General features: G+C 52.5%; 2 protein-coding genes across 8 annotated transcripts; both read right to left on the bottom strand.

Moving 5' to 3' along the window:
* Positions 1-2,404: 2,404 nt before the first annotated feature.
* On the bottom strand, positions 2,405-7,402 carry TULP1 (TUB like protein 1). 3 transcript variants are annotated; one of them, XM_015884763.3, is made up of 12 exons: positions 6,897-7,402; positions 6,646-6,792; positions 6,080-6,202; positions 5,886-5,996; positions 5,631-5,765; positions 5,455-5,543; positions 5,099-5,269; positions 4,494-4,606; positions 4,252-4,360; positions 4,004-4,102; positions 3,588-3,759; positions 2,405-2,781 (listed from the first exon to the last, which is right to left on the bottom strand). In XM_015884763.3, the coding sequence occupies exons 1-12, from the start codon at positions 7,057-7,059 to the stop codon at positions 2,648-2,650; spliced, it is 1,566 nt and encodes a 521-aa protein (XP_015740249.2). In that variant the 5' UTR covers positions 7,060-7,402; the 3' UTR covers positions 2,405-2,647. The 3 variants fall into 3 exon arrangements, 2 of the variants coding, with proteins under 2 accessions (XP_015740249.2, XP_085383162.1); XM_085527036.1 differs by having other exon boundaries at positions 5,455-5,765; XR_014938712.1 differs by having other exon boundaries at positions 2,653-2,781; positions 3,588-4,102.
* Positions 7,403-9,848: 2,446 nt separating this feature from the next.
* On the bottom strand, positions 9,849-26,289 carry FKBP5 (FKBP prolyl isomerase 5). Of its 5 annotated transcripts, none has more exons than XM_015884777.3 (12): positions 26,247-26,289; positions 24,404-24,472; positions 20,412-20,540; positions 19,604-19,748; positions 19,345-19,487; positions 18,642-18,756; positions 14,986-15,142; positions 14,324-14,414; positions 13,337-13,420; positions 12,588-12,773; positions 11,876-12,115; positions 9,849-10,670 (listed from the first exon to the last, which is right to left on the bottom strand). In XM_015884777.3, the coding sequence occupies exons 3-12, from the start codon at positions 20,514-20,516 to the stop codon at positions 10,587-10,589; spliced, it is 1,350 nt and encodes a 449-aa protein (XP_015740263.1). In that variant the 5' UTR covers positions 20,517-20,540; positions 24,404-24,472; positions 26,247-26,289; the 3' UTR covers positions 9,849-10,586. The 5 variants fall into 5 exon arrangements, with proteins under 5 accessions (XP_015740263.1, XP_085383167.1, XP_015740262.2 ...); XM_085527041.1 differs by having other exon boundaries at positions 24,295-24,472; XM_015884776.3 differs by lacking the exon at positions 24,404-24,472.
* Between the last annotated feature and the right edge of the window lie 65 nt (positions 26,290-26,354).

Raw genomic sequence — 26,354 nt, forward strand, 5'->3', positions numbered from 1 at the left:
CATGGCACAGTGCATGCAGACATAGATCGGGGAGTGGGATCCTCCCAGTGCTTCACTCGGGATAAGGATGCTCCCTGCATCCCATCCCCTTCTGAAACATCTTTTTCTAATTTTCACGCAGAACTCAGTTGTATTGAAGCAATTCGGGACAAGACAGCCAATGGCACAGCTCTCCACACGCCCATCCAGCACATTCAGCAATCTGGGTGATTAATATGGCCATATCGCATTCTTCCACTCTTGGCCTGGTCTGACTGCAAGAATCTGGACCAAGAACTGCAACAAAATGGCTGCAATTCTCCAAGGGCTGTTAGGAGCACTCGTTACTCATCCCTTACTTGGGCAAAAATGACATTGACTGCTCCTGGAGATGACAGACTTAATTGAGTTCAATAGGAGTTTAGTCTGAGTAAGGCATGAGCAAACAGGCATGCGTTAGCCCATGAAGAAAAGCCTGATCTGCAAATGTTTAGGAACACATGGTGTTCTGCGCAGGGGAGCAGCAGAGGGGTTACTGCTGTGCTGAGCTGGATGCGCACACCGAATGGCTGCAACGTGGTCTCATCCTCTTCCAGTTCTGCCCTCAGTGCCTTGCTGCAGTGCTGCTGATTGAGGCTGTTTCCTAAATTTGGTTTCTGCTATTCTTTGTCCATTGGTGGGAACAGCAACTTCCTTTCCCAAATTATAATATAAAAGAGCTGTGAGCAGCAATGCCATAAATAATATTTTCTTATGTCCGGAACATCCAAGTCCAGGCAACACACCAAGAACAGCTACAACACTGTAAAGCTCTGACACTTCTCCAGAATGGATTCACTAATTAAAAAAACGATTCCTTTCTTAAAGCAGTTGAAAAGTACCAGCTTTCCCAGTGCTGCCTGTTGGTTATCATGCCAAGAGCAGCATGTCCTGCACACCCATACCACTGGGATGTGACCCAGAGCAGCACCATTCTGCTTACCGGAGAGGGATGGGGTGGGGTACTCAGCTTCAAGGGAGGATATGTAGCATCAAGGTGGGATGCATTCTTTTCTCTTCTCCTTACATCTTTGCAAAAAACACAACGCATTTCCCTGGAGGATCCTGGGATGAGCTTATGTGCTCCATGGGGCTGAACCCATCCCTGCTCCACCAGCCCAACCCCAACCTGTAAACTCAACCATAAGAAGCCTCAAAGCCTTTGCCTTAGGGTAAATCTCATCCTCTGGATTGAGAAAAGCATTTCTGTGACAAGGCACACTTTGGCCTCAGAAGTTGATAAGCTCCCTCCTCTTCTTCTCTACTTTTATTTTTTTTCTCTCTACTTTCAGCAAGCATTCCTTCCACACCCACACACACATCCTCATCCTCACCCATTGGTCTGCCCGAGCATCTGTCACACTTTCCATCGGCCAAAGTAGATACACATTGCAATTGCCTCAATTCTTCATCTCTGCTGGTGTTAACAGCCAGCGCAAACAAAGGACCCAAACATCCAGCACCCTATTAAATTGCTTTCATTTGCTTCTTATGCTGCAGTTGGTTTGGGTTAGGAAGATTTGTGTAAGTGATTTGGGGGAGGCGGCTGATGCTGTAATTGCTGTGGGCTGTGAGCACAGTGCTTGCACTTTAGGCTCACTGCTGATGGCAATGGGTTTGGCATGGGATGGCATTGCATCTCCAACACAACGGAGATGGGTTTGGGATGGGATGGCAATGCGTGTCCAGCACAGCACTGCTTTTTGCTTTTTTGGCTGCACCCCAGGCTGGGAATTTGGGGGAACTGCAAAGTAATATTTGAAAATCTATTTGGGGTTGCTGGAGGGAGGAACTCCCAGCTAACAGTGATGCTCTGAGTGGGTGCACTCCGGGGAGCCCAGTACCAAAGCCCACTTTCTCTCTGTGCTTTGGCTTCCTGGCTCCCACCAATGCACAGGAAACTGGGACAAGTGCAGATGGAGACAGCCCTTGACCATCAGCTGCTCCTTTCCCAGTCTCAAACAAATGTGTGGCTGGCAGCTGGATTTGAGCAGCTCACTCTGGCTTTCCCACTCATTTTCTGGCCATACCTAGCCAGCTGCTGGCCCTAAACCACAGAAATTGTTTCTCCTTCCAGCTCTCCCACGTGAGTAAGGGATGGGGCCATCCATGCACCCATGTAGGGCTCCATCTGCCCCCGATGCAGTGATGACTCATGAAGCCCAAAGCCATGCAGCTTTTGGGAAAAGGAGGAGCATCACTAGGCTGGCATTTTGGGACAACCCAATGCATCTTGGTGTTTTCCACCACTGGGCTGGTTTGAGGGCTCCCTGGTCTCCAAGAACAGCACTGTGCCTGCTCACAGTTCTTGAATGAAATCAGGTATTGGGTGCTGCTGGCGTCTGGGGGTGACCTTGGGCATGGGTATGAAGAACTGCAGACCAAAGAAGATCGCACACCCTCTTCTTATTTAAAGACTGTGCTACAAAATACAAAACGGAAGCTAAAAAAGAGATACACTCCAGGTTTAACTCTGCCTTCTGCCTGAGACCAGTGACCAGTGCCCAGGGAAGGCGCCCACAGCCAGGCAAGCAGCGCCCAACAGAACAGTGCCTGACAGAGCGGTGCCCAATGGGACAGTGTCAGACACAGGAACCAGGAGAGAGGATGGGGACAAGGTGGCACGGAGCTACTCGCAGGCCAGCTTCCCATCGAAGCTGGAGAGAGCGATGGCAAAGGCCTGCACAGCACACAGTGGGTAGTTGTAGTCCATGGTGAAGGCATCGTCTGCCACACGTCCAAACTGCATCACAATGTAATCAGCTGCAGGACAGAATGGAGAGCATGTTGGTGTGGGTCGGACGGCTCCCACACCCACACCCACACCCCCCTTCCAAGTGGCATTGCATAGAAGCCACCCGTGCCCAGCTCATACACCAGCTGCTGCTGCCCTGTAACGCAGCTCAATTAACCAAAATCCAGCATTCTCCCACCGTGTCTCAGAGGAGACGTTGCACTCTGGGTTCCCCCAGGACCTTGTCCCTGGGAACCGGAGCCCACTGCCCCCCATGGGACACTCGCTGTTACCAGAGCATGGGTGGCAGGAAATCTGTAAAAATAACCAGGGGCCCCCGACAGGTTTTTTTCTGTCCTGTAACTCAACACCCGCGGGTGCCGATGGCTTCTGACTGCGCGGGACAGGTGACGAGGAGCCGAGCACTGCCCCATGCCGGGATGCTTGCCATGGGGCTGTGCCTGCTTTGCCGTGGGGCAGGCTGTGCCGCTGGCAAACGGGGTACAAACGCACCCCTGAGCCACATCCAGAGCCTGTGTCCATCACCCCAAAAGGGTCACCCTAAGGGACCATTCCCAAGGCACGACGCACACCAAAGATGAGCGTATGGGGAGCGCACATGGGGTGTGTGCTGGCGGCAATGCTGCAGCGCTGTGGGGCTCAGCACCCTGCAGGATCGAGTCATGCCCTATTTTGCATGACCATGCGTGACCCACGTGCTCCCTCTGCCGGAGCAGAACGCAGGAAAGCCGCAGAGCAGCTGGGCAAGAAATGAAGAGCAAAATGGGTGCTGGGAGTCAGCCAAGCCCCCCTCGCACACTATCCCTCCGCTTACGGTCGCTGCTGTGCACAATCTGGAAGTTCTTGACGGAGGCGTGGGTGACACGGCCGTGGAAGTTGAGAACGTAGGACTGGGTCTCATCATTCCACACCGGCGCCTTGTTGTGCAGCTCGATAATGTTGTCCATGTTCTTGTTCTGCCACCTCATGAGCAGCCCATCGTTGTCCTGGGGAGAGCAAAAGGGATGAGACTTGGTGCACAGCGAGATGCTGTCCCTGGGTGCTCTGGAACACACAACTCTGAAGCAGGACATGGCTGGGAAGAGACCAACACCACACCTCCACCTCCCACACAAGTGCCTTGAGACTGAGGGATGCCCCAACCAGGTGAACCTCAAGTGAACCCCACCAAACCCAGCCCAGAGGGCTTGTGGGTTCCATCCTCATTTGATCCTTGGCCGTCTGACTCACATTTCGGGGCCGGATGGGCACCCGCTCGTTGTCTGAATTCATCCCAGGGATGATGACTGTCATCTTCCGGGGCCCTTTGAACCCTAGCACATTGGTCTCCTGCAAGAGATGCCCCATTTCATAAAACAAGCAACTGTTGTGGGCTGCAGCCTCGTTATATGGCTCCATGGCTCTTCAGCCCCCAGTGATGCCCCAACAAAGGGGTGCAGGTTGAGGTTCCCTCAGTGCCTGCTGGGGGGAACTCTTACGTAAACCACAGCCGACAGCTCCTGCCGCACATTGGACCAATCAGCGCTGGCCCGATCGGGGTTAGCGCCATTGTCGAACACGGTGAACTTGGTCCCCATCAGGTTGGACCTGCAGCATCAGGACATGATTTGGTGCCACCAGCAGCACCATCACGCACCAAATTCCACCATCCAGAGCCTCCCCTTCTGCACTGATCCTACTCCCATCCCACATCTGATGTGCAAAAGTTGGTGGCACTCACCTCAGCTTCCCGATGAAGTTCTCCCCACCCCTCGACAAGTCCGTGGGGTCGATGGAGATGAGGTAGTTGGAGGTTTTACTCTTTTTACGCTTTCTCCCAGCAAGCAGGAAGACCTAGGTTCATGACAGGGTCAGAAGGGTGCTGCCACCTCGTCATACCCTCCACACATTGCATTGTGCAATGGGGACGTGGCCATGATGTTATGCAAGTTATAAAGTAATCAAGCCATTAAGGTTGGAAACGACCTCTAAGATCATCCAGATCAACCCATCCCCACTATGGACACGAAGCCACATCCCTAAACAGAATCACAGAATAATAAAGGCTGGAAGAGACCACTGAGACCAGCAAATACAACCACTGACCTATCTCTAGCACCACTGTGGCACAGCTGAGCCACAAAACACTGCCAGTGTCCCCATACATGGCATGAGCATTGCCTCTCTGGCATCATACCATGCACCAACACTGGCATTTCTAAAGAGAAATGGGACAGAAGTAACCTCTGTAGGGCCATAGTGGGGTGCACATGGGCATCTCCTAAGACCTGCATAGGTGCACTTCTTGGGTGTTTCCATGGATCTTCAGCCCCCTGCCCTGCTTACCTTCTTGTCGTTATCCAGGTGCAGGTAGTAGGTGGGGTACAGGCCCCGGTCCATACCCCTCTTGTCCCGTGTCACCCGGCACTTGATGGTCACCCCCTGTGGTGCTGGGGACAGCACAAACTTCTCCAGGTTGTCCACCTCAATGACAGGTGATGGTGGCCTCTCTTCCTTCTGCAGGGCCACACCACAGCTTTTTGGAGGATCCCAAGCCCTGTGCCATTTACTCTCATCTCCCAGCTCCTTACACCCCACGTGCCCCCAGGATTTGGGTCTGGGGACAGTATGGCCATGCAGACCTACCCCAGGGGATGCTCCTGACCCACCCTATGGGTGTCTCTAGTATTTTCACCCATTACCTTTTTAGATTTCTTCCCTTTGCCTTTCTTGTTGGAGTTCTTCTGCTGTGTCTCCAAGGTCTCCTCTTCACTTTCTGCTGCTTTAGGAGCTGTAGACAGGAGGGAATGCCAACACATTAGTAATAATGCCCAATAGCCAGGTCCCCAGTGCCCCTGGAGTCCCCCAGCCCTCTCACCTTTCTTCCTGGTTTTCCTCTCCCTGGGAGGGTCCCCACCAGTCTGGAAGAGGGATGCTGGATTCTTCTTCTTACCCGATCGGATGGGTTTGGTACTGGCATCAGAGTCATCCTCCTCATCGCTGCCAGTGGCAGCTGGGGGGCACAGGAACATGGGAACATTGGGACACAGGGATATGGGAAAACAGTGCATGGGGACACCATCACACACAGTGGGTGCTGCTGATGAGGATGCCAGTGCCCCTCACCTCATACCTTTCTTTTTGCTCTTCTTCTCCTTCTCCCCATTCACATGGAACACAGACGTCGGCTCCTTCTTGGTGCTTTTGGAGGATTTGGCTTTGCTGTCAGCATCAGTTTTGTCACCTGGAGGGCCAGACCAGGGACAGGCAGTGAGAACAGTCACATGATGACAGTGGACTGAGACAGTGCCACCCCTGTGTATTCACCCTTTCCTTTCAGCTTCTTCTCCCCTGAGGGTGGCTCTCTGGTCAGTTTCTTCTTCAGCTTCTTGGGAGGATCTTTACTCTCCATCTCATCTTCCTCCTCCTCCTCCTCATCCTCAGATGCATCTGCCCAGTGGGACACAGCAGAGTGATGGTGGTGGCACACAAGGGACAGAGGGACCCACATGGATCTGGGGGTTCCCCATCTTTGATGCACCAGGCCAATTTGGGGACAAAGACACCATAGGGGTGTGCAGGGTTCCTGTAGATATTGGTAGCATGGACATAGGGATGTGGTGAGTGGGGATGTGGGGCTGGAGTATCTCCATCCTTCTTGGATATGTTTGGCTGGTTTGGGGGCAAAAAGCACCCTGAGGGGATGCAGAGTTGCTGTGGATACAAGTGGGGTAGACAGTGGGGACAAAATGCTTGGCAACGTGATGCATGGGGATACGGTTCGTGGGAGCACATGGTGCATGGGGACACATGGTACGTGAGGAAATGTGGCTGTACCAGGATGTAAACTGGTGCCCATGGAGGGATGGCTGCTGCCCACCATGTCCCCTCACCTTGCTGCTTCTTTGGGCCTTCAGCTACATGGGATCGAGGTGCCGAGCTCTCCTTCTTCTTCCGAGGCTCCCGGGAGGGTTTGGAGCTGGGCTCCTTACCACCTTCCTCCTCTCCTTTCTCCTTCTTCTTCCCCACTTTCTTCACCCCTGCACATTTCAAGATCCTTTGTGACAAGGATCACCATGGGTGCAGGGGGAATAAGATAAGGGGGCGAACAGGAGCTGACAGAGGGCCCCCCCAGGCTGCTCACCCTGCACTGGGCCATGGGGCTCCTCAGTACCCCTGGGTTCACTCGGCTTCTTCACCCGCAGCCGTCGTGGTTTGTCTTCAGGCTCTGCTGCTGGCTCCTGCCGCTTCTTCTTCAGCTTCTGCCCCACAGATGATGCTGCAGAGACCGTGCCATGGTTCAGCATCTGCTCTTACAGTAGCTGGAGCACACTGGTGCATTTTGGAAAGGGATGCTGTAAGAGCACGGCAGCTCTTGCGTCATTTTTGCAAAAGCTCTTGCAAGGGACGTGCTGCACTGTTACGTGTGAGCAACTTACCGTGGGGTCAGCCACAGAGGGATGGCAGGAGGGAAACAGAATGGGCTGTTAGCAGAGAGGTTGGAGGGCACCAGTACTGCACTGTGCCAGTCTAGGGGATGGGAGACATGATGCTGTACTGCCATACAAGAGCCACAAGGGATACGCAGGGGATGTGGGGATGCAAAGCTCCCCGGCTCCTCTCACCCACATGTGTTTCCTATGGAAACCCAATTGTGGGGTGGAGATTGAAGGCCATGTGCCGAGACAGGCCGGAGACTGCAGAGCTGCAGGGATCGAGGTCAGCAGAAGCAGGGCAGGAGGAAGTGGGGGATTAGAGGCAGCACACCTAATCCTCTTTACCCTGAGCTATAAATAATGCTGATTTACCAAATGCAGAGCATGTGGTTCAGCACCAGGCAGGGAACATCAGAGGAGAGGGCACCTGGTCGGGGTCCCCCAGGAGTGACGCAGCACTGATCGCATCACCATTGATCACATCAGGGTGCAAAGCATTGCCCCTTTTCCAGGGATTTGCTCGGGGGAAGGGGGGGGGGGGGGGGGGGGGGGTTTCTTCCCAGGCAGAGCCCCCAGCACCTCAGCACCACAGAAGGATGGATCTGTCCCGCAGCACTAACCCACTGCCATCTCCCAGTGCATATCCCTCAGGGTCTTGTGGTGGGGCTGCAAATCCCAAATTATTTCACACCATCAGCTGGCTACAAAAAAGCTCCTTCTCTCCTTTAATCCCTTAAGCAGCACAGAGTCAGGATGGCTCTTCGCTTCATTATTTAACAAAGTCTGCTAATCACAGCAGAGTACTCAGATTGCTGCAGAGACCCCTCAGTCAGGGGCTGTCCCAGAGGGCTGCCTCAAAATGCAGCCTCCCCTGGAAGGGGTCACAGCCTGGAAAGTGACTCTGCTGACAGCTGAAAGGCTTAATTAAAGCACTAATTAGGAGCTGAGGACCCATCTGATGAGATGGAGATGGGCTTGGGAAGGATGCACAAGTCAGAAGCAGAGCGGGGTGCCACAAATGCCTGCACTCACCCAGGGCTGAGTACCAAACCCACTCCACTCCCACCACAGTGTGGGCCAGGGGCTGCCCCCATCCTCAGCCCACTGGAGGATTTCTCCTCACCTGCTTTGGCCGCTGCTGCTGAGGGCTGCTCGGCTCCTCGCTGGGGCTGTGGGGCAGAGGAAGCAGATGAGTGAGGGCTGGCCCCATCAGAATGGCTTGAAAAGGTTTGTTTCTTTGTGACCATGAGCCAGAAGGGACAGCAGTTTCCCAAAGCAGCTTCCCTATATCCCAACAGGGCCAAGCACAGACTGGGCTCTGCTTTGGTCAGGGCTGATAGCAGTGAGGTTAACCAGGGGGAATGTGCCCTAATGAATGCTTTTCCCATTGCAAGCCACCAAGAACCATGGCACTGACCATTCAAACAAACGAACAAAAAACACCAAGACAAACAAAACAAAACAAAAACAGAATAATGCTAAGACAAACCATTAAACTGCATTGAAAAGGGAGAAAAAAGGACCTCACCTGTCAGCAGCCCACACCTCACGCAGGATCTCTGTCTGCAGTGGCATTGCTGCAGCCCTATAGGATCAGAGCTGGTTCCATGGGTGCAGGCTCAGCCCCGGAGCCAGCAGCGCAGGAGGAGCGCGCAGAGGAGACGATTAAGTTTTTATTTCTCTTGAAACTCAGTAATAGGATTTCAGGGCTGGCCGGCCCTGCAGGGAGAGTGACAGCTGTTCCAGTAATCCCAGTAAAAGGGAACCTGGGGGATTTGTTTGTGGATTCCTCCTTTTTCCCCACCCAATGTTGGGGATAAAAACACAGGATTTGGGTTGGTTTGCACAGGAAACCCAAGGATCCCTGCTGGACTTATTGCTTACCCAACTCAACATCACTGCAGCACCAAACCTATTCCTTACCCAACCCAACCCCACTGTAGCATCAAACCCATTCCTTACTCAACACACCACTGCAGCACCAACCCATTGAAGCCTTGCTCCCTGTAGCACCCAGTGCCACTAGGTGGCATTTGGACACTGCACACTCCATGCAGAGCAGAGCGCCCTTAGCCATGGTGTGCTCAGCACTGCCACCCTCTCACCGTGTTGCCAGGGTTGCATGTTTTTTTGGAGCAAGCCAGAGTCGTCTCCTAAGGAAAACATGACTTTAGCTGACCCAAAGTGACTTTTTTTTTGCCACGTTTGCATAAACAAAACTTTTTTTTTTTGCAGAGCCATTACTTCCATTCAGCTTTTCACCCCAGCACCAGACCTGGGGCAAGCAACGACCCCGAAGCACCAGCTCAAATCTCCCCAGCACGGATGCTGAACAAATAAGGGCACCAGGATAAAGCCCCCAGGCTGGGAAGGCTGCACTGCTGAGACCTGAAAGTGGCACCTCAAAGCAGGATCCCAAAGCAGCATGTCAAAGACAGACCCAAAGGACGACCCCAAGCAGCAACCAAAGGGGCACCTCAAAGTAGGACCCCAAAGCAAGACCTCAAAGCAGCATACAAAGGTGCACTCCAAAACAACAGCCCAAAGAAAGACCCCAAAGCAGGACGAGGTCTAGAGTACCGCGGTGACTCCATAACACTCCAACTGCTGCATCCCCACTGGGATGGAGTGGAGAAGCACTTTTTTATTGTTTTAAGCACTTTTTCTTTTTCAGTTCTTTATTTCACAGCTTCCAAAGGGGTGTTACAAAGACCAGACAGTAAAAATAGAAAACTGAAAGCTGTTCTCTGCAGGCTGTACCCGCATCCCTCCCACGGGGCCGGAGGACCGTACTGTGCAGCACTGCCTCCACGAGGACTCCTCTTTGCTCCCCTATCACTGCTCCTTCTCCTTTCTTTTTTTTCTTAATTTTTTTTTTCCCCAATGGGCCACGACCATGCAATAAAACCTCTGTTGAATAATTGAGGCCACAGCTCTGCTGTGGTCAAAGGGAACAGGGAATACAACCAGTGAGCACAGCAGTATCTAGACACCCTGCAACAGCCCCCCTCCCCAGCCCCACGGTGAGGAGGAGAAGGAGGAGGAAGGCAGCACAGGAGGAAGGCTTGGTTGTATCCTGCTGCAGTGCTCCCACATCCCAGCTCCTCCCCGAGGACATAGAGCAAGGTGAGCCTCCTGAAGCTGGGAGTTCCAGCTTTGATTTCTTTGTTCCCCACCCCTGCGAAGGTGGTTGTTCCACTGGTGGTGGTCCCACGCCATCCAACTGCTCGCAGCCAGCAGCAGCACCGGACTGGTCTGATCTCTGCGAGGCACTTTTGCTTCCACAATCACACAAACTGGAACAAACTTTACAAGGAAACACCAGCAGGTCCTGAGTCCTGGCAAAGTTCTTGGCACAGGCTGAGGGCAGGAGGCTCGTCCTTCTGCCACCCCCTCCATCATACGTGCCCCTCTGCCTCTTTGCCTTCATCACATGCTGCTGTTGCTGCCTCTTTTTCTACCCTGGTCTTGTTGGCTGCTTCCTGAAAGAGAGCATATGGAGCACAGAGTGAGAAACAGGAACGCTGGGCTATGGAGCTGCAGCCCACGTGCTGGGCAACACCTGTGGTTCATACATGGAGATACAGGTGCAGCCCATACACACAGAACAGATGCAGCCCATACACGACCTAGAGTTGTATGCCATACATACTTAGAGCTACAGCCCATACGGACCTATAGCTGCACTCCATATACAAACACAGCAGCAACTCATATACAACCATTAGCTGTAGCCCATAGGTAGACCTATAGCTGCAGCTCATGCAGACCTATTACCACACCCTACACAGACCTAAATAGGTACACTGGTTCAGAAGATATTATACCAGAATGACCCACACAGACTATTAAGTTGTCCTCTCCTGTTACAGTACACAGTACAACATTGGTTTTTGTTTCAAGGAATTTTGGATAAGAGCCTATTATGAGAAAGCGATCTTTCATGGGTTACATAATTCAGGAAATACACACTATCATGTCTCAAACTCCCCCAGCCCTGCCAGCGAGTGGCTGACATTTCGCTTTACCCAATTCATCAACTGCCGCGGGACGGGACAGAACCTGGAGCACAAACACCAAATCTGTCATCAGCTGTTGTGAGTCCACATCCTAAACACTGTGATCGACAACCAAGCACCTGACAGCAGCTTCTGCATGCGAAAGACCAAGAACCAAGGGGCTCCATCCCATGCTGCTCTGTCAGCCCACACACAGCCTAAAGCTGCAGTCTATCCATCCCTACAGCTGCCGCCCATAAATGAACTACAGCAACAGCCCATGTAGACCTATAGCTGCAGCCCATATAGGACCCTCATGGCCTAAAGTTGTGCCAGGCGAGATTCAGGTTGGATGTTAGGAAACACCTCTCCAACAAAGTGGTCAGGCGCTGAAAACAGCTGCCCAGGGAGGTGGTGGAGTCACTGACCCTGGAAGTGTCCAAGAAACATTTAGATGTTGTACTGAGGGACATGGTTTAGTGGGAAATATTGGTGGAAGGAAGATGGTTGGACTGGATGATCTTGTAGGTCTTATCCAACCTTGGCGATAGTAAAATTCTATGAACCTATGCATGACCTATAGCTGCCACCCACACCTCCATCCTTGTCCCAGCCTCCACTTGCTGTTTTTCAGCCCCATCACCCTGCTGAGCATCCCAAACCTGACCCCCCAGGCATGCACAACAAACCTTTGCATCCCTCTCAGCAAACTTGGCAAACATGTTGGCGTAGATCCTCCTGTCCCGTTCATTGTGCTCCTTTGTCTTCTTCTGGCAAATGGAGATCTGCGACCTGGCTGCTTTGTTCTGTGGATTCACTTCCAGCACCTTCTGAAAGTCACATTTTGCCAGCTCAAACTCGTTCATCAGCAGCCGGGCTTCGCCCCGCCGGTACAAGCCCTTCTCGTTGTCCTGGTCCAGCCCCAGTGCCTGCAAGCACAGAGTTCTCCATAGCTCAGCAACCCTCAGAAGCTTATTTGCTATGGATACAGTGGGCTTTTGTCCCAGCTTCATGTTATTTCCTTACAGTGAAAGCCTCCTGAGAGCCCCAGATTCATCTCATTCATAATATCAGTTTGGGTTAAGGCAGCAAGCCTCACGCAACAAAGAACCAGAGGCAAGGTTCTTAAACTTCGGTGGACGCCTCACTCTGAAGACACCCAAAGTCAGGCTGGACAGGGCTCTGAGCACCTGATGGAGCTGTGGGTGTCACTGTGCACTGCAGGGAGTAGGACCAGATGGCCTTCAAAGGTCCCTTTCCACCCAAACAATTCTAGATTTGAGCCTTTTATAAAATAAGTGTCCTTAATGCGACCAACACAGTGCCCTTAGGAAACCGCTGCTTGTGCAAAGACAAACTGAACAGGGAAGGAAGACTGAAACAAAAGTCATGCTTCCATACCTTATCACAGCACTCAACAGCTTTGGTGTACTCGCGCAGCTTCAAGTAGCACATGGCCAGGTTGAGGAAGGCAGCCAGCAGGAAGGAATCGGAGGCTTTCGATTCCTTCTCCGACAAGCCATACTCCATCTCCAGCCAGGACACGATCTTCCCATACTGAATCACCGCCTGCAGGTATTTGCCTTCCTGAGAAGGAGCAAAGACAGGACAACAGGGAAGGGCTTAAAACTAAAGGAGGGGAGGTTTACACTCAGTGTTAGGGCAGAGTTCTTTATCCAGGGGGCAGAGAGGCTCTGGCACATCTGCCCAGATCTGTGGGTACCCCATCCCTGGTGGTGCCTCATGCCATGGATGGAGCCATGGGCAGTCTGAGCTGGCAGGGTGGAAGGGCTTGGGGGGCTGTGAGGGCCCTTCTGACTGAACCATTTTAAAGTTTTATGATCTTTAAGGTATCTTCCAACCCAATTATTCCATGGTTCTATGATTATACTTCAGACTCAGAAAGACAGTGGATCTGCTGAGGACAGTGAGCAGCTGGGCTGGCAGAAGTGGATGAGGCTGCATGGCCCCAGTAAAGCTGCACTTCCTATGGAGTATATTTGTTACATAGGGAGAGGAACTGGCAAAGGACTGGCACTTTTTGGGAAGGGAAATTTCTGACATTTTGACCCCTTGAAGACCCAGTGAGGTGAACTTGCTCCAAGTGCCCAGCAGCGCAGCTACCTGCTCCTGCCTCAGGTGTCACAAACCTTGAAGTACATTGTCCCCTTCTCCTTGACGATGGCAGCCTGCTCCAGCTTCTCTTTGGTGTCCATCTCCCAAGACTCTTTGGCCTGCAAAGAAATACTCAGAGCCACCATCCCATGGCGTAGCAACGGTTGCACAGTGGGAGCAGTGCTGACTCAACACATCCTGCAACTCCAAACACCAGTCCCACCTTCATGCACACACACTTAGGAAGTGGTAAGAAGAGCAAAATTAATGGGATGCCGCAATCCAGGCAGCCCCAGGAGGCTTTGGAGGATTTCTCTTTAATAGTGGGGCTCAGCAGGGTGGTCTTATGCAGGACAGAGGGCTGAATTTGAGGGACTGGAGAAAATAGGGAATAAGAAACATTCATGGAGCAATGCAAAGCGCACGCCTGTGGTACAGAGAAACCACTGCAGGGATGAAACGTACTCTGAGCCCAGCAATACAGCACGGCTTGTCCACTGCCATACACCCACTGCAACCCCACAGAATGAAAAATTCCAGCATAAAACAAACCCCCAAAAGGTTTTTTCTTTAACTGAAAAAACAAAATTACAAAGATGGGAAGATCTCTCCTAAGTATAGGGCAGGCAGAGGTTTTTGGCACCATCCCTGCTCCAGCCAAGGTTAGGGACCCAGCAGCACCTGTGCTGTCCCCACTCTCTGTCCCCATCCCCAGCCCCTCCAGCACTAACCCCAACCCTCCCTCATCAGGACACAAAACTTAATTATTATTTTTTTCTGTGCAGTCCAAGGAGATAGAAAACAAAACAAAACAAAACAAAAAGTACAAAAGGAACAAGGTTAGGAACAAATAAAAAAAACAGCCTTGGAGCTGGGCCAGAAAAATGAAACAAACCAACACACAAGAACAAATTAAGAACATGGCGATACTTGCTGACGTCTCCACTTCAGCAGGGCCCGCAGAGCAGCAACACCAGGGACAAAGGGTGATTGTGGGGGGGTCCTGCCCTTCCTGCCCTCACCTTCTCAAAGCTTTTCAGTGTGACCTCGTACACCAGCTCAGCGTTTGCCTGAATGCCATACTTGGGTTTCCCTGCCTCGCCGAAGCCGTATCTGCAGGGAGGAAGAGAGCAGCTCAGGTGGGGGTCAGAGGCACCCACAGCCTCCTCCAAACCCCATCCTTCCTCTGCTAACTCTACCATTCTCCTCCTAAATAACCCCCTTCATCAACCAGCATCTTTAAAAAGCAGGAAAAGCTAAATCCCCTATATATCTTCATTTTAGCAAGCACACACCCAAGTTGCTCACTGTTCTCACAACTGGCTCCATGCTAATACTGCTGGGTTGGAGCACTGTTATTCTCCAGAAGCAAAGACATGTCGCAGCATACAATGCAGTACAACACGTGCATCTCCAGATGCACACAGGTGCACCAGACCTGGCTTTACACTGCTTTCAACATGTGCCAGGACAAGGAATGGTGATTTCCTGAGCCCCGACAGCTGGATAAAGATCCTTTCAAGTCCCTGCCTCCCACTCACTCCTCTGGCAGTCCCTGCTGGTGACACTAACATATCCAACAGAAGTTCTGTTGGCACATCTGCATTTTCACAAATGCTCTAATGGCCTCCAATGTTGGAAGTTTCAACCCTGCTCCAAGCAGTATGAGCACAGGATCCCTTACCGTGGCCCCAGGTAGAGGATGCAGTGCTCTCCCCTCTGCATCTTCTCCAGTGCTTTGTCAATGCCAATAGGGATGTCGTGGTCCTCCCCTTCGCCCACCACAAACTTCACATCCTTGCAGTCAAAGCGGGTTCCACCACAGAACCCCTCCAGGTGAACTGTGGGACAGAGTGAAGACCACGGGCAGTCAGCACCGTGTGGCTCCCATAAATCATTTTCCAAAGGATTCTGCACATAGGTGACACTTAAGGAAGTGGAAGCAGAGCTGGGGCAATTCCATTCAGCGACCACATCCACCACAAGACCCCCAAATCCCCCCCACTTCCCCCCAGCTGAGCCAGAGCCCTGGAAGCACCAGAGGAGACAGTGAGCAGAGAGGGGTGGGAGGGCTTGGACAGCATTGCTAAAAAGCAGTGCAGCCGTATCTCATCCCAGCAAGGACCAGACAACAGATAAACATTATGACTAATATGTTCCCCTTGTGCTGCACTGCACAAGTCAGCCTTACTGGAACTGGATACTGCCCCTGGCACACTGCCATGCAGAGTTCACCGTGGTGATTACAGATCTCCTATACAGCACTATACACTCGCCTTACACCTCAAAAACAAGGCCATGTTCTCCTGCCTCTGCTAAACTGAAAGTACAAGACAAAGGTTCAGTCTTTCCATCTTCAAGCAATATGCTGTTCCAGCCCATGGAGCTGGCAGGGGCTCGGCAGGGTGGACAGCAGACATGGCAAATTTGCCACCTGGTGCTTCTAGGATGATTTCCACCCTGAGTTCTTTCCTTATTTATTCAGTCCTGAGGATGGTGTGCATTCAGGGGACAGTGGGTGTTCCCTGCACTCAAAGCAAGCCAAGTAAAAGTGATCCCACAAGATGCTCCTACCTACTGCAGGAAAACTCCCCCAGAGCCTTCAAATGGTAGGAAAAAAAATCATGGTTAGGCATTAATGCTGCCAAAAGTGTTTAAGGATGCTGCAGCAGAACCCAACAGCATGGATGGATGGATATGAGTTTCTTGAGTGCATGCTGCTGAGAAGCCAGAAGGGTTTTTATTGCCAATATAAATGCTGCTAAAGCAGGGAGAGACGAGAGAAAAAAATTAACCCCTTTTCTAAGCAGGGATGGTTTGGCCACTCATTGATGCGCTGCCAAGGACAGTACTCTGCTTTGTGCAGCTGGTCTGCATGATGGAAAACCCACCTGCTGTTCCAGGGCTAAACCCTGCTGAGCACCTTGGGAAAACGGAACATTCAGCCTAAAGCACAAGCAGCCCACCAACCTCATGGCTCCTTGCTGTCTCTGTGCTTTCTGCGCCCACCATCCCTGGCCCTGTGGATCCCTGGGTCACCTGTCAGCAGCAGGACAAGCTGATCCCACAAGCCCTCCTCAACAACAGGATGCCCAGAAGAACACGAGCTCCCAGCTCTCGCTTCAAGAGAAGCAGAAGAGTTTTCCTTCCATTCTAATTGCACACTAGAGATGGGGAAATCTCTGCTCCGGTTTCCAGGAGCATTTCAGTGCTATCTGAAGCAGGTCAGCTGGCTGCGGTTGCTCTTGGATTACAGAAAGCAAAGCCCCTGCCGGGCTCTGCACATCCCTTCGGCTGCAGTGGCTGACTTATTGTTCTCCCGGTGCCTGCAGCGATTTTGTTTTTGAAGAGCTCAGAACACAGTGTACCGAGTGCGGCTGGCACATGAACTTGATGTGCTGACAGCAATTTGTACTCAGATTAAAATGGAGAGGAGGGGGAGGGGGTGGGGAAAGGTTGTAACAAAAGCTGGAATGTGGGATTTTGTCTGCAGCCCGTGTTTTAGGAACCGGAACTGCAAATTACGGCCTGTAAAACTCAAAGCTATAGAACTGCTTATGAAACTCCAGACTGGAGGTGCTCACCCTGGCTAGTGCACATGTTTCCCCAGCAGGCTTCTAACATAGGTTTTGGGCACCTGGGAGCTATCCCTGATGCAGGGTTTGTTGGGGAGTGGAGTGAAAGACACAGAGGTGCCTGTGCACCCCCATAAACTAAGGCCGCTCCTTGGGGTCCCATCTCTGCTGCTGGGCTCCCCTGCAAACAAGCCCCAAGCAAAGCACTCCAAGGTAAACAGCAGTGCATTTGGAAAATAAAAAGCCTCTCTGCACCCAAAACCTGCAAGGCTGCCAGGCTGGCTCACTGCTGCTTTGCATCTTTTCTAATTGGGATGTATTTATGGTCTCTGGCCCCAGGCTGCAGGTTGGTGCGAAGAACCTGCAGCCACCTTGGTGCAGTGCTCCTGCTCTGAGCAGCGCTGTTATGCAGCGCTGCCTCCAAGGGCATTCATCTCTATTACCCTGACTGTTTGTCTGCTCCTGTTCTCCGTGTTTGCTTGGAACCGAGCATCTACTTGAAACAGGAACAAGTCAGCTTCAAGGTGCAGAGCACCCAGAAACACAGCTCCACAGAGAGCTCCGGTTGCTGTGTCCTTTCAGAGCAGCAGATGCTCACAGTATTTTCCCCAGCCTATCTCCATCCTGCTCTGAGCAACCACGCTGTCACTGCATCTGAGCAAAGGGGAAAGCATGGCTCTGCCCTGCTCCCCAGGCACATGGGCTCACCCCTCAACCCCATTTTGAATGAAATAAAAAACAGCGTTAAAGAGGCAGGAGGGAATGGGGCTGGTTGTCATTCTGTTCAGCTTGTTTCTCAGGTTAACCTCAGAGACAGGGAAGGCAGCCTGAAATCCTACCCCCAGCAGTGTCTAGCCATGTGACAGGCAGATAGATCAGCAGGAGACAACATCTCCTTAAAAAAGTCTGTGAGAGGAACAGACAGTGAGTTTTATGAGTTCAGATCTAATTTCACCTTCGCTAATGGAAGTTAATTGGACTCTCTTGAACGAACAGGAGCTCTGGAATGGGGATAAGAAACTAGATGCCTTATGCAGATGGCATGTTAGCTCTACTTCTATGGCTGAGTTGTTCTCAGGAGGAGAAAAAAAAGCTTGGCTGTCCCCGCCTTGGTAAGACATTTGCTCCATAAACATGACCAGAATCACTCTGTCCCACTCACAGACAGGGAGCGAGGAGCTGGATAGGATGAGCTGCCATGCACTTAAGATCACACTGACTCCACAGACCCCTTTTGAGTTAATTCATCCCCCAACAGCTGCAACCAGAAGTTTGAAGCTTTCCTCCGGTCATGTGGGAAGGAAAAGGGCCCGTGCTGCAGCAGATGCAATGGAAACCACCAAAACAGCAATAAGCACCACAACAAGGAGACCAGAGGGGCTGCTGCCTCCTCGTCTGGACAAAAAGATGCGTCCCAAGCACCCAGCAAGCTGCACACCAAGTGAAAACCTCAGCAAATCCAGCGCTACAGGCTGAAATCCAAATCACAGCAAATCCAACTTTCAGCATCCACCACACCAGTCCTGGATATAACAACATCCTGGAGCCACTCAGAGACAAGGGAGGGGCAAACAGAGAGGAAAGGGCTGACCCCAAGACCCCACAGGGACTGCAGAAACGGAGTGCAGGCTGTCCTTGAGCAGTCGCTCCATCCCCAGCTGGCTGCTCCTACAGCTCAAGGTTTTCCAGTAAAACCCTCCGAGCCAGCAGTTCTGGAACAGCCATCACACACTGTGCCAAGGGCAGCTCCCAACCCAGTACTCACTTTCCACTGTAGCACCTTCGTTGGGGTTGGAATAGCCTTCTCCTTTCCTCTTGATTCTCCGGATGATCCCTCCATCTTCAAACAGGTCCTCGCCTTTGAAATCAAGCAGCTCAATCTAATGGATTAAAGGGAAGGTTGGCAGAACTGTGGGTGGAGAGGAAGGAGAAGAGAAAAACAACAGAAAATCCACAAAGCAACAGTTCATCCCCAAGCCAGAGAGCCAAGCAAACTAATTCTGTGCTCAGCTGACAAGCAGAAGTCGCCCATAAAAGCCAGCTCCAAGCCACAGCATAATACACCCAATTTATTAGAAATTGGGCCACATCCAGTACCTGAAGTGCAGCACAAAGTAAGAGTAAAACCAAGTTTATTAATCCTGCAGGGCAGAGCGCAACTGTGGCTGAGAGGCGCACGGGAAGCACAGGAGCAGATTTTTAACCCCTGGAAGTGTTCCTGAGCTGCTTCCCCACTCGCGTGCCTTCGCACAGCCAGGCTCTCCCCACAGGGCTGCTCCCCACCGCAGACTCTCGGCTCAGACACACATTGCTGAAAAAACACTGGCATTGGTTCCTGGAGCAGAGGGACACGTTTCAGGAATGTAAGCTGAATATTTTTTTGTTTGGTTGGTTTGTTTCTTTTTTCCTCTTTCTCAGAGCTGACTGGCAAGGCGGAAAGCACTGAGATCTCCCATCCCTGTACTTACCTCAAAGAAGAGGGTGGCATTGGAGGGGATTTTAGGGGCACTGCCAGCAGCCCCGTAGGCATACTCTGGTTTGCACAGCAAGTAGCAGACCTCACCCTTCTTCATGGTAGCAACCCCAACATCCCACGCCTTAATCACTTGGCCTGAGAGAGAGGCAGGCATCAAGAAAAAACTCAAAACAGAAAAACTGCATAAGAGGGGGACCCCAAAAAGCTGTTCATTAGTGCCATGAGGACACGGGAGTCCCCTGTCCCCTTACCCTTGCCCAGGCTGAAGACAAAGGGCTCATTGCGGTCACGGCTGGAGTCAAACTTCTTGCCATTGGCCAGCTTGCCCTTGTAGTGCACATAAACCTTGTCTCCAATCATAGGGGACTCATCCTCATTCCCAGGTCTCTTGATGATCTACAGAGAGAAGCCACCCACAGGAGAGAGGCCGTGGAGATCTTAGGATGTACATATATCCATAATAAAAACAACAGGCGTGTGTATGCATATAAAGCCCCTCCTGCAATGTTGTCCTAACACAGGGGAAGACTGTAGGCAAGCCATCTGATTCCCATTCCTAAAACCCAGCCCCACACCAGCACAGTTCCCCCTGCATGGGGCTTTACTCGTGGGGGGATGTTGTTTCACTCCTCACTTCTTGTCAATGCCTTTTCTTTTTTCTTTTATATTGCTACAGCCTGGAACATGCAGCTCCCAACAGGGGAGGATGCTATTATTTGAGGGAAGGTCCCATTCAGCCGGAGAAGAGCAAGTGCTGGTAAGCAGAACTATCCAGAAATGGCCCCGAATGAGAATCAGAAGCTGCAAAGCAGATTGCATGACCTAAGTAACGCGCTCTTTCTAACGTCTGTGAGTCACACACAAAAATGCTTTGCGGATTTGAGGCTAATAATCTGATTAGGAACACAATAGCAGTGAAATTCATTCAGCAGGCTGAACCCGTGTGCAGAGTGTTCGCTCCATCCCTCAGTGATCCAAAGTGCCCCAAGGGTCACATCAGGAACACAGGAACACAACAGGGCCGCAGGGCAAAGGGCCACAACCACAGTTTCCACTCACCTTCAGCACGCCGCCATCACGGGTAGGTGTGATGTCCTCCCCACGCTCCGCCAGCACGGCTGCCTGCACCTCACCTTCAGGCTTGGTGGCCTCATCAGTTGTCATCGTCCCTGGGCAGGAGCAGCACAGCTAGAGAGAGGACAGAGGGGCACGAGGAAGGGGAAAGGGTTAAGAACTACAGAGCCCCAGTGCTGCTAGCCGTGCAGGAAGTTTAGAGAACATCTCAAGCATGCAGAGCGGAAAATCCCTTCCCAGGGGCCACCCAAGCTCAGCGCTGCTGAACCACAAGCACACGCAGCTCCGGCAGCAGGCACCGAGCTGCCCAGGCAGCCGGATCCACACTGCAGCACCACGATGGAGACAGTCATGCCCTGCTAGCTCTCACCCCTGGGTCCTCTTACATTGCTACAGAGAGTTCCCCAGAAAGGGTTTTACCAATAAACACGCTGACAGGTCAATGCGTGCCAGCCAAGGGGCTCCCAGTGCACAGCACAATGCGGGAGCTCAGCGTTGTTGGCTGCACCCAACTCTCTGGGGCCTTCTGTGGGGACACTCCACCAGCAGGACTGCAGCCCAAGGAGCACAAAAAGCCACCAGAGAGACTGCAGGCACCTTCATCACCAGACACCGCGGGCAGTGGTGAAGCTGAGAGGCTGAGATGCTCAGAGCTCTCAGAGCTCTTCCTTCCCTGTGGCATAGCTGGACAAACACTGTCTAGTGAGAACATAACTGCTTCGGGTTGAGGAAAAAAAACATTTCCTGATGATTTCCTTCAGATGGGATGACTTGTCTTGGTAGCCACACTACTGTGCAGCACGTAATCAAGGAACCATATGACATAGAAATAGAAAGCAATGGGTTCTGAAACATAAAACAGACCTATAAAAGTCAGTGTAATTGCGAAACTTTCCCACAGCCTTTGGTGTGGAAGCTGACGCCAACCAGCAGGAAAAATCATCCATCTAAGGCTTCATAAACAGCAAAGAAATGATGTTTTCAGCTCCCGAGGCAGATCAGTCACACCACGGGAACAACTGTGCCTGGTGTGCCTGGGCTGAGCAGGACAAACCCAACTCCAGCCTCCCCAGCACAGGAAACCAGCCAGACACAAAAGGGTTCCATGTGGAAGGAGTGAACAGAGAGAGAAGGGAACTGCCACTGCAGTGCCCTGTTATAACAGTCATTGGGGCAATGTCTGATGAGCTGCTGCATTTGCTCCACTTCCCCTGCTCTGCAGAGATTTTGGAAGGTGAAAGCACTAATTGCACTGGTGTAAGCAGGGCAGTTGGGAAGCTCAGGGGTATTTCTACATCACTTTCAGCTGAATGGCCCATCCTGCAGCTGCCTGTCGGCTTCCCACCTCCTCTAAGGTGTCCTGCATCCAGCCCACATGCTCCTGGCTGCAGCCACCAGCACACTGTACAGCAGAAATACAGCAAGTCCCCACGGAGCTCAGGTCATCCCCATCCACGTGCACAAAGAACAGCGAGTCTTCCAACTCCTGCTGGGGTAGAACCTCCCTGGGTGCATCGAGCATCACCACGGGGGCACAGAGGACGGCTCAGGAGATGCCAACTCTGTATCATCAGTCACCAAATCCCACCAAGCGACATCTAAAAATACACCACATGCATCCTCCTCGTTATTTTTCTACGTAAGCAATTAGTTCAGCTATCCAGGGCAGCTGGCCAAGGCACAGGGAGGAATGGGGGGGTGATGCCCTGCGTCAGCAGCAGTGGGAGGGATGGATGCAGCCCACAGGACCACTGTGTATTGGGATGGAGCCCAGGAACCTTTGTCTACCAAAACAGGGAGAGAAGGTGGTTCTGTTTCTGCTCATCTCCAGCCTTCTGGAGGCACAAGCCCAGCAAGGGAAGGCTGGCAGGGATCCAGAGCAATTAACAGGAAGCAATCCATTGGAGGAAGGCTGCTGCTCCCTGAGCTCTGCTCTGCGCCAGGGCTGCTGCTGTCTGAGGCCAGAACGACTGACAGCTCCAGCATCACCTTCATCCTCCAAAGCTGTGCCCAGCAGCAGCAACTCCCCGCTGGGAACCACATACCAGAGGCTGCAGGGCCAGGAGGGATCCGTGTGCATGTGGGCACAATGGGAAAGCAGTTACAGAGCTTCTGACTGCACCACGTGTCCACAATGGGGCAGCTTCACACCATTCCAATGTACATCTCTAATTTAAGAGCTATAATAAACATGTTTTAAAACCAAGACAAACCCAAAGACTTCAGCACCCAGACACATACCCTCCAAGAGCCCAGGATCACAATGGGTGGTGGAACCAGCACCAAAACCCAGCCCATAAAAATCAGCTGTTCATTCCCAACAGTGAAAGGGGAGACCAAAGTCTGAGCTGGGGCTGAGGACAGGACCCCGTTCTGCCGCCATCCTAGGCTGCATTTCCTAGAAATCACAATACTGGGAACTTTCCAGCTGCAAGTGGAAACTTTGCAGCGTGCCTCTCCTGGAGATTGGCAGGAGCTGGAGGGGAAAAGGAAAGGTCCCAGCCTGGCATGCAGACAATACCAAGTGGGAGCCCACTGTCCCCAGATGCCGCCCTGTATGGTGACAAGGGACAAATTGTGTCTTCTCCCTACACTGCAGTTTCATTTCTCTCTGACAGAGCAAATGGAGTTCTCTAATAAATACTGTGCGAAGTGTTGCAACGCAGGAGGGAGGAAAGAACACCCCCAAACAGCGCCCAGTGACACATCAGGTGCTGCTCCAGGGCAGCTTTCACCAAAGCAAATGCCAACTCCTGCGCTTGCAAGGAATACCCAGCGCTACATGCAGCCACCACAGCTTTGCAGGTCACTGAAGCTCAGCTTTGTGCCCTGGGGGCTGCAAAGCCAGGACAAAGCACAGTAGCAACAAGGCACAGGGGGACCATACATCCTTCTGTGCAACTGTATGTATCATAGATGACAGAATGTGTGTAAAACCTACAGAAGGTGACGCAAAAATGGATAAGAAATGGTATGTACATCAGTGGGTATCTGTAAATCTCCGCTTTGTGGGCAGCAGAGCTGCCACGAGCTCATCGCTGCTCACACAACAGAGGGGAACGTGGTCTCATTTCCTTCCAGGCTGAAAAAAACAACACATTTGCTCCTGTTTGCACACCAAAACACAGCCTGCAGGCCACGGAACAAACTTAACTGGGCTCTGCTGCTGCATCCCTGCTGCACCACATCCCCATGCATGAGGAGCACATGTCACTGTAGCATGGGGTAAGCAAGGGATTTCCCGTACGCCAGGTCTCTTCCAAGTTAGAGTTTTCTTCTGGATAAATTCAGGAAAGAACATTAGATTTTGATAAAGACATCTCAGTGCTTGTAACAGAGGGCTTTCTGCAGTGCACCGGTTCCTTTCAGCCAGGTGAGCCTCAACTGCAGCAGCTCTCCAGTAATAGGGGGCTCTATTTCATCACTTACATCCTCAGCAGTATTTTGAGAGCACAGAGTGAAATCCCAGAACATCAATCCATGCACACCTGTATGGGGCACAGACCTCCACCTCTGCCTGCACAAAGCAGTGCTCAGGTGAAGGTGCAGTCAGATGCAAGGAAGCTTCTGCAAGAGCAGGTTCTGAGGACCTCTGCTGAGCTACACACGCATGCAAATGTGCACAACTACACGTGCATGCACAATGTGCACAGCCACTTATGCATACAAATGCATACCCCACGTGTGCACAACCACGTGTGCAACCACACACCAGTATGCACAAACCAGTGATGCACACACCAACAGTGCACACTGCGCTGACGGCCAGAAACACTGTTATTGGCAACCAAGACAACACTGCCAAGGGCTAGTTTGATTTAATTAAGCAACTAACGTAAATTTTAAAAACTCCTTGAAGTGGGAATACCTTTAATTAGGGCAATTCTCCACAAGCAGCACTACTGTTTGCGAGCAGCTCCTTCACAGAGCTCCGGAGATTCCCCACTTTGCAGAACACACCACCAGCAGCACCTTACCCCCAATTTCTGCAGCTCCTAAGCAGGTCTGCTCCTATCTGGGCAGTGTTTCCCGATGTTCTCCCTGTGCTGGGGGTTAAAGATTGACACAAGGCGCTGTGCAGGTGCCCAGGGATGCTTTTGGAATGCATCTCCCCACCTCCTTGCAGCACACAGACTCCCGCGGTAACTAGCATAGAAAGTAACTAGCCGAGAAGCAGTGGCACAGCTCAGAGCTCAGCAAAGCCTTCATCAGCACCGAACAATGGGGTGGAAGCATTGGCCAAACTTGAGACCGCCTCTCCCTGGGCTCATCTAGCAGCTAATTATCCTTGAGGAACTAACAAAGGTGGGCAGGCCCAGGTGTCCAGGTGGAGCACCTCCAAGCTTCCCAGTGAGCCTTCTCCTTTGCTTGGCTGCAATTAAAACCCACCTAATTGCACAAAGGCGTTCTCAGCAGGGTGGTTTGGGGTCTGCTGTCTAGAAATCTCGGGTACTGCTCTCCCCCTGCTCACAGGAAACTGACCCCAGTCCCTCCTCGTCCCAAGGGGAGGGGACCTCACAGGAACATGCAGCCCGTGTCCTGCGGGTTCCCCAGCACCGGGTCCCATGTGTGGCCACCTCCAGGGCCCTGTTATGGCTGCCCCATGGCCAACTCTGGAGCCAAACCACAGCCATCACAGAGGCTTCTTCCAGCACCACCTCCAGGCTCACCCCATGGCTGCATCCAGAGCCACTCCCTACTATCTCACCATCGGGTGCACTTTTCCCTCCCAGGGTTCCAGCAGCTATCACTATCTCCAGCACCTCCACAGAAACCTACATTCCTCCTCCTGCCCCATATTTCCTCCTCCCACCCCATATCTTCTACTCCCACTCTATTTTCTCCCTGCTTTCTCCCACATCCTGGCCCACCAAGGCAGTGTAATGTCACACGATGGGGTCCAGGACTCACACGGCATCCCCTGCCACAGCACCACGGGGACACTGACTTGGCTCAACCCTGGGTTACCCCTTACAGTTTGTAACTCCCATAGGTCAGAACAGCCAGGGGACAGCTGGGGTGACAGCAGCACATCCTGCCAGGTGTGGGTTGGGTGAAAAAACAAACACAAAATCCAGATGATTTGGGAGACCCACACCACTACAGGCAGAGGAAACAGTGGGATCTGAACCAGACGCCCCATTTACTTTGTCCACGCTGCTGCACCTGCCCTGAATAAAACTGCACGTTGCTGCCTGCACTCGGGGGTATTTTTGGTCAGTGCCATTAGGAAACTCATTAAATCCTCACCGCGCAGCAGCCTCATTTTCTGACTGAGAATAAATCCCCTCTTTGGACACTGCAGTACCGACGGGCCTCGGTCCTCATCCCAACTGTAATCCTGGTCCCAATCTTAATACCGATCCTAATCCCAATCCTGATTCCAGCCCCAATCGCAATCCTAATCCCGGTCCCAGTCGCCAGACGAACCCCAATCCCGATCCTAATCTCAAACTCGATCTCAGTCCGACTCCGGTTCTGCCGCGAGGGATGCGCTGCTCCGTGGGCACGAGCGGAGCGCACCCAAAGGCGCAGCGCTACGGACCTCAGTCCCTCCCTCGCCCCCTCCGTGGGCGTAACGCTCCGTTCCCCCCTCTCCACACTCCACAACCGACACGGCTCGGCCCCACGCGTGATGCTGCTCCCATCACCCCCATCCCGGCCCCACGCGTGATGCTGCTCCCATCACCCCCATCCCGGCCCCACTCGTGATGCTGCTCCCATCACCCCCATCCCGGCCCCACTCGTGATGCTGCTCCCATCACCCCCATCCCAGCCCCACGCGTGATGCTGCTCCCATCACCCCCATCCCAGCCCCACCTGCTGCCGCCCGCGCTCCGCCACCGCTCGGCTCCGAAGTGGCATCGCGCGCCCGCGCCGGCCGGGTTTCCCCGTCGCTTCGCCCCGCCCCTCTCCCCATCTCCCATT

Source organism: Coturnix japonica, chromosome 38, assembly GCF_054131305.1.
Source record: "Coturnix japonica strain WE chromosome 38, WE-NBRP24, whole genome shotgun sequence".
Lineage (NCBI taxonomy): Eukaryota > Metazoa > Chordata > Aves > Galliformes > Phasianidae > Coturnix > Coturnix japonica.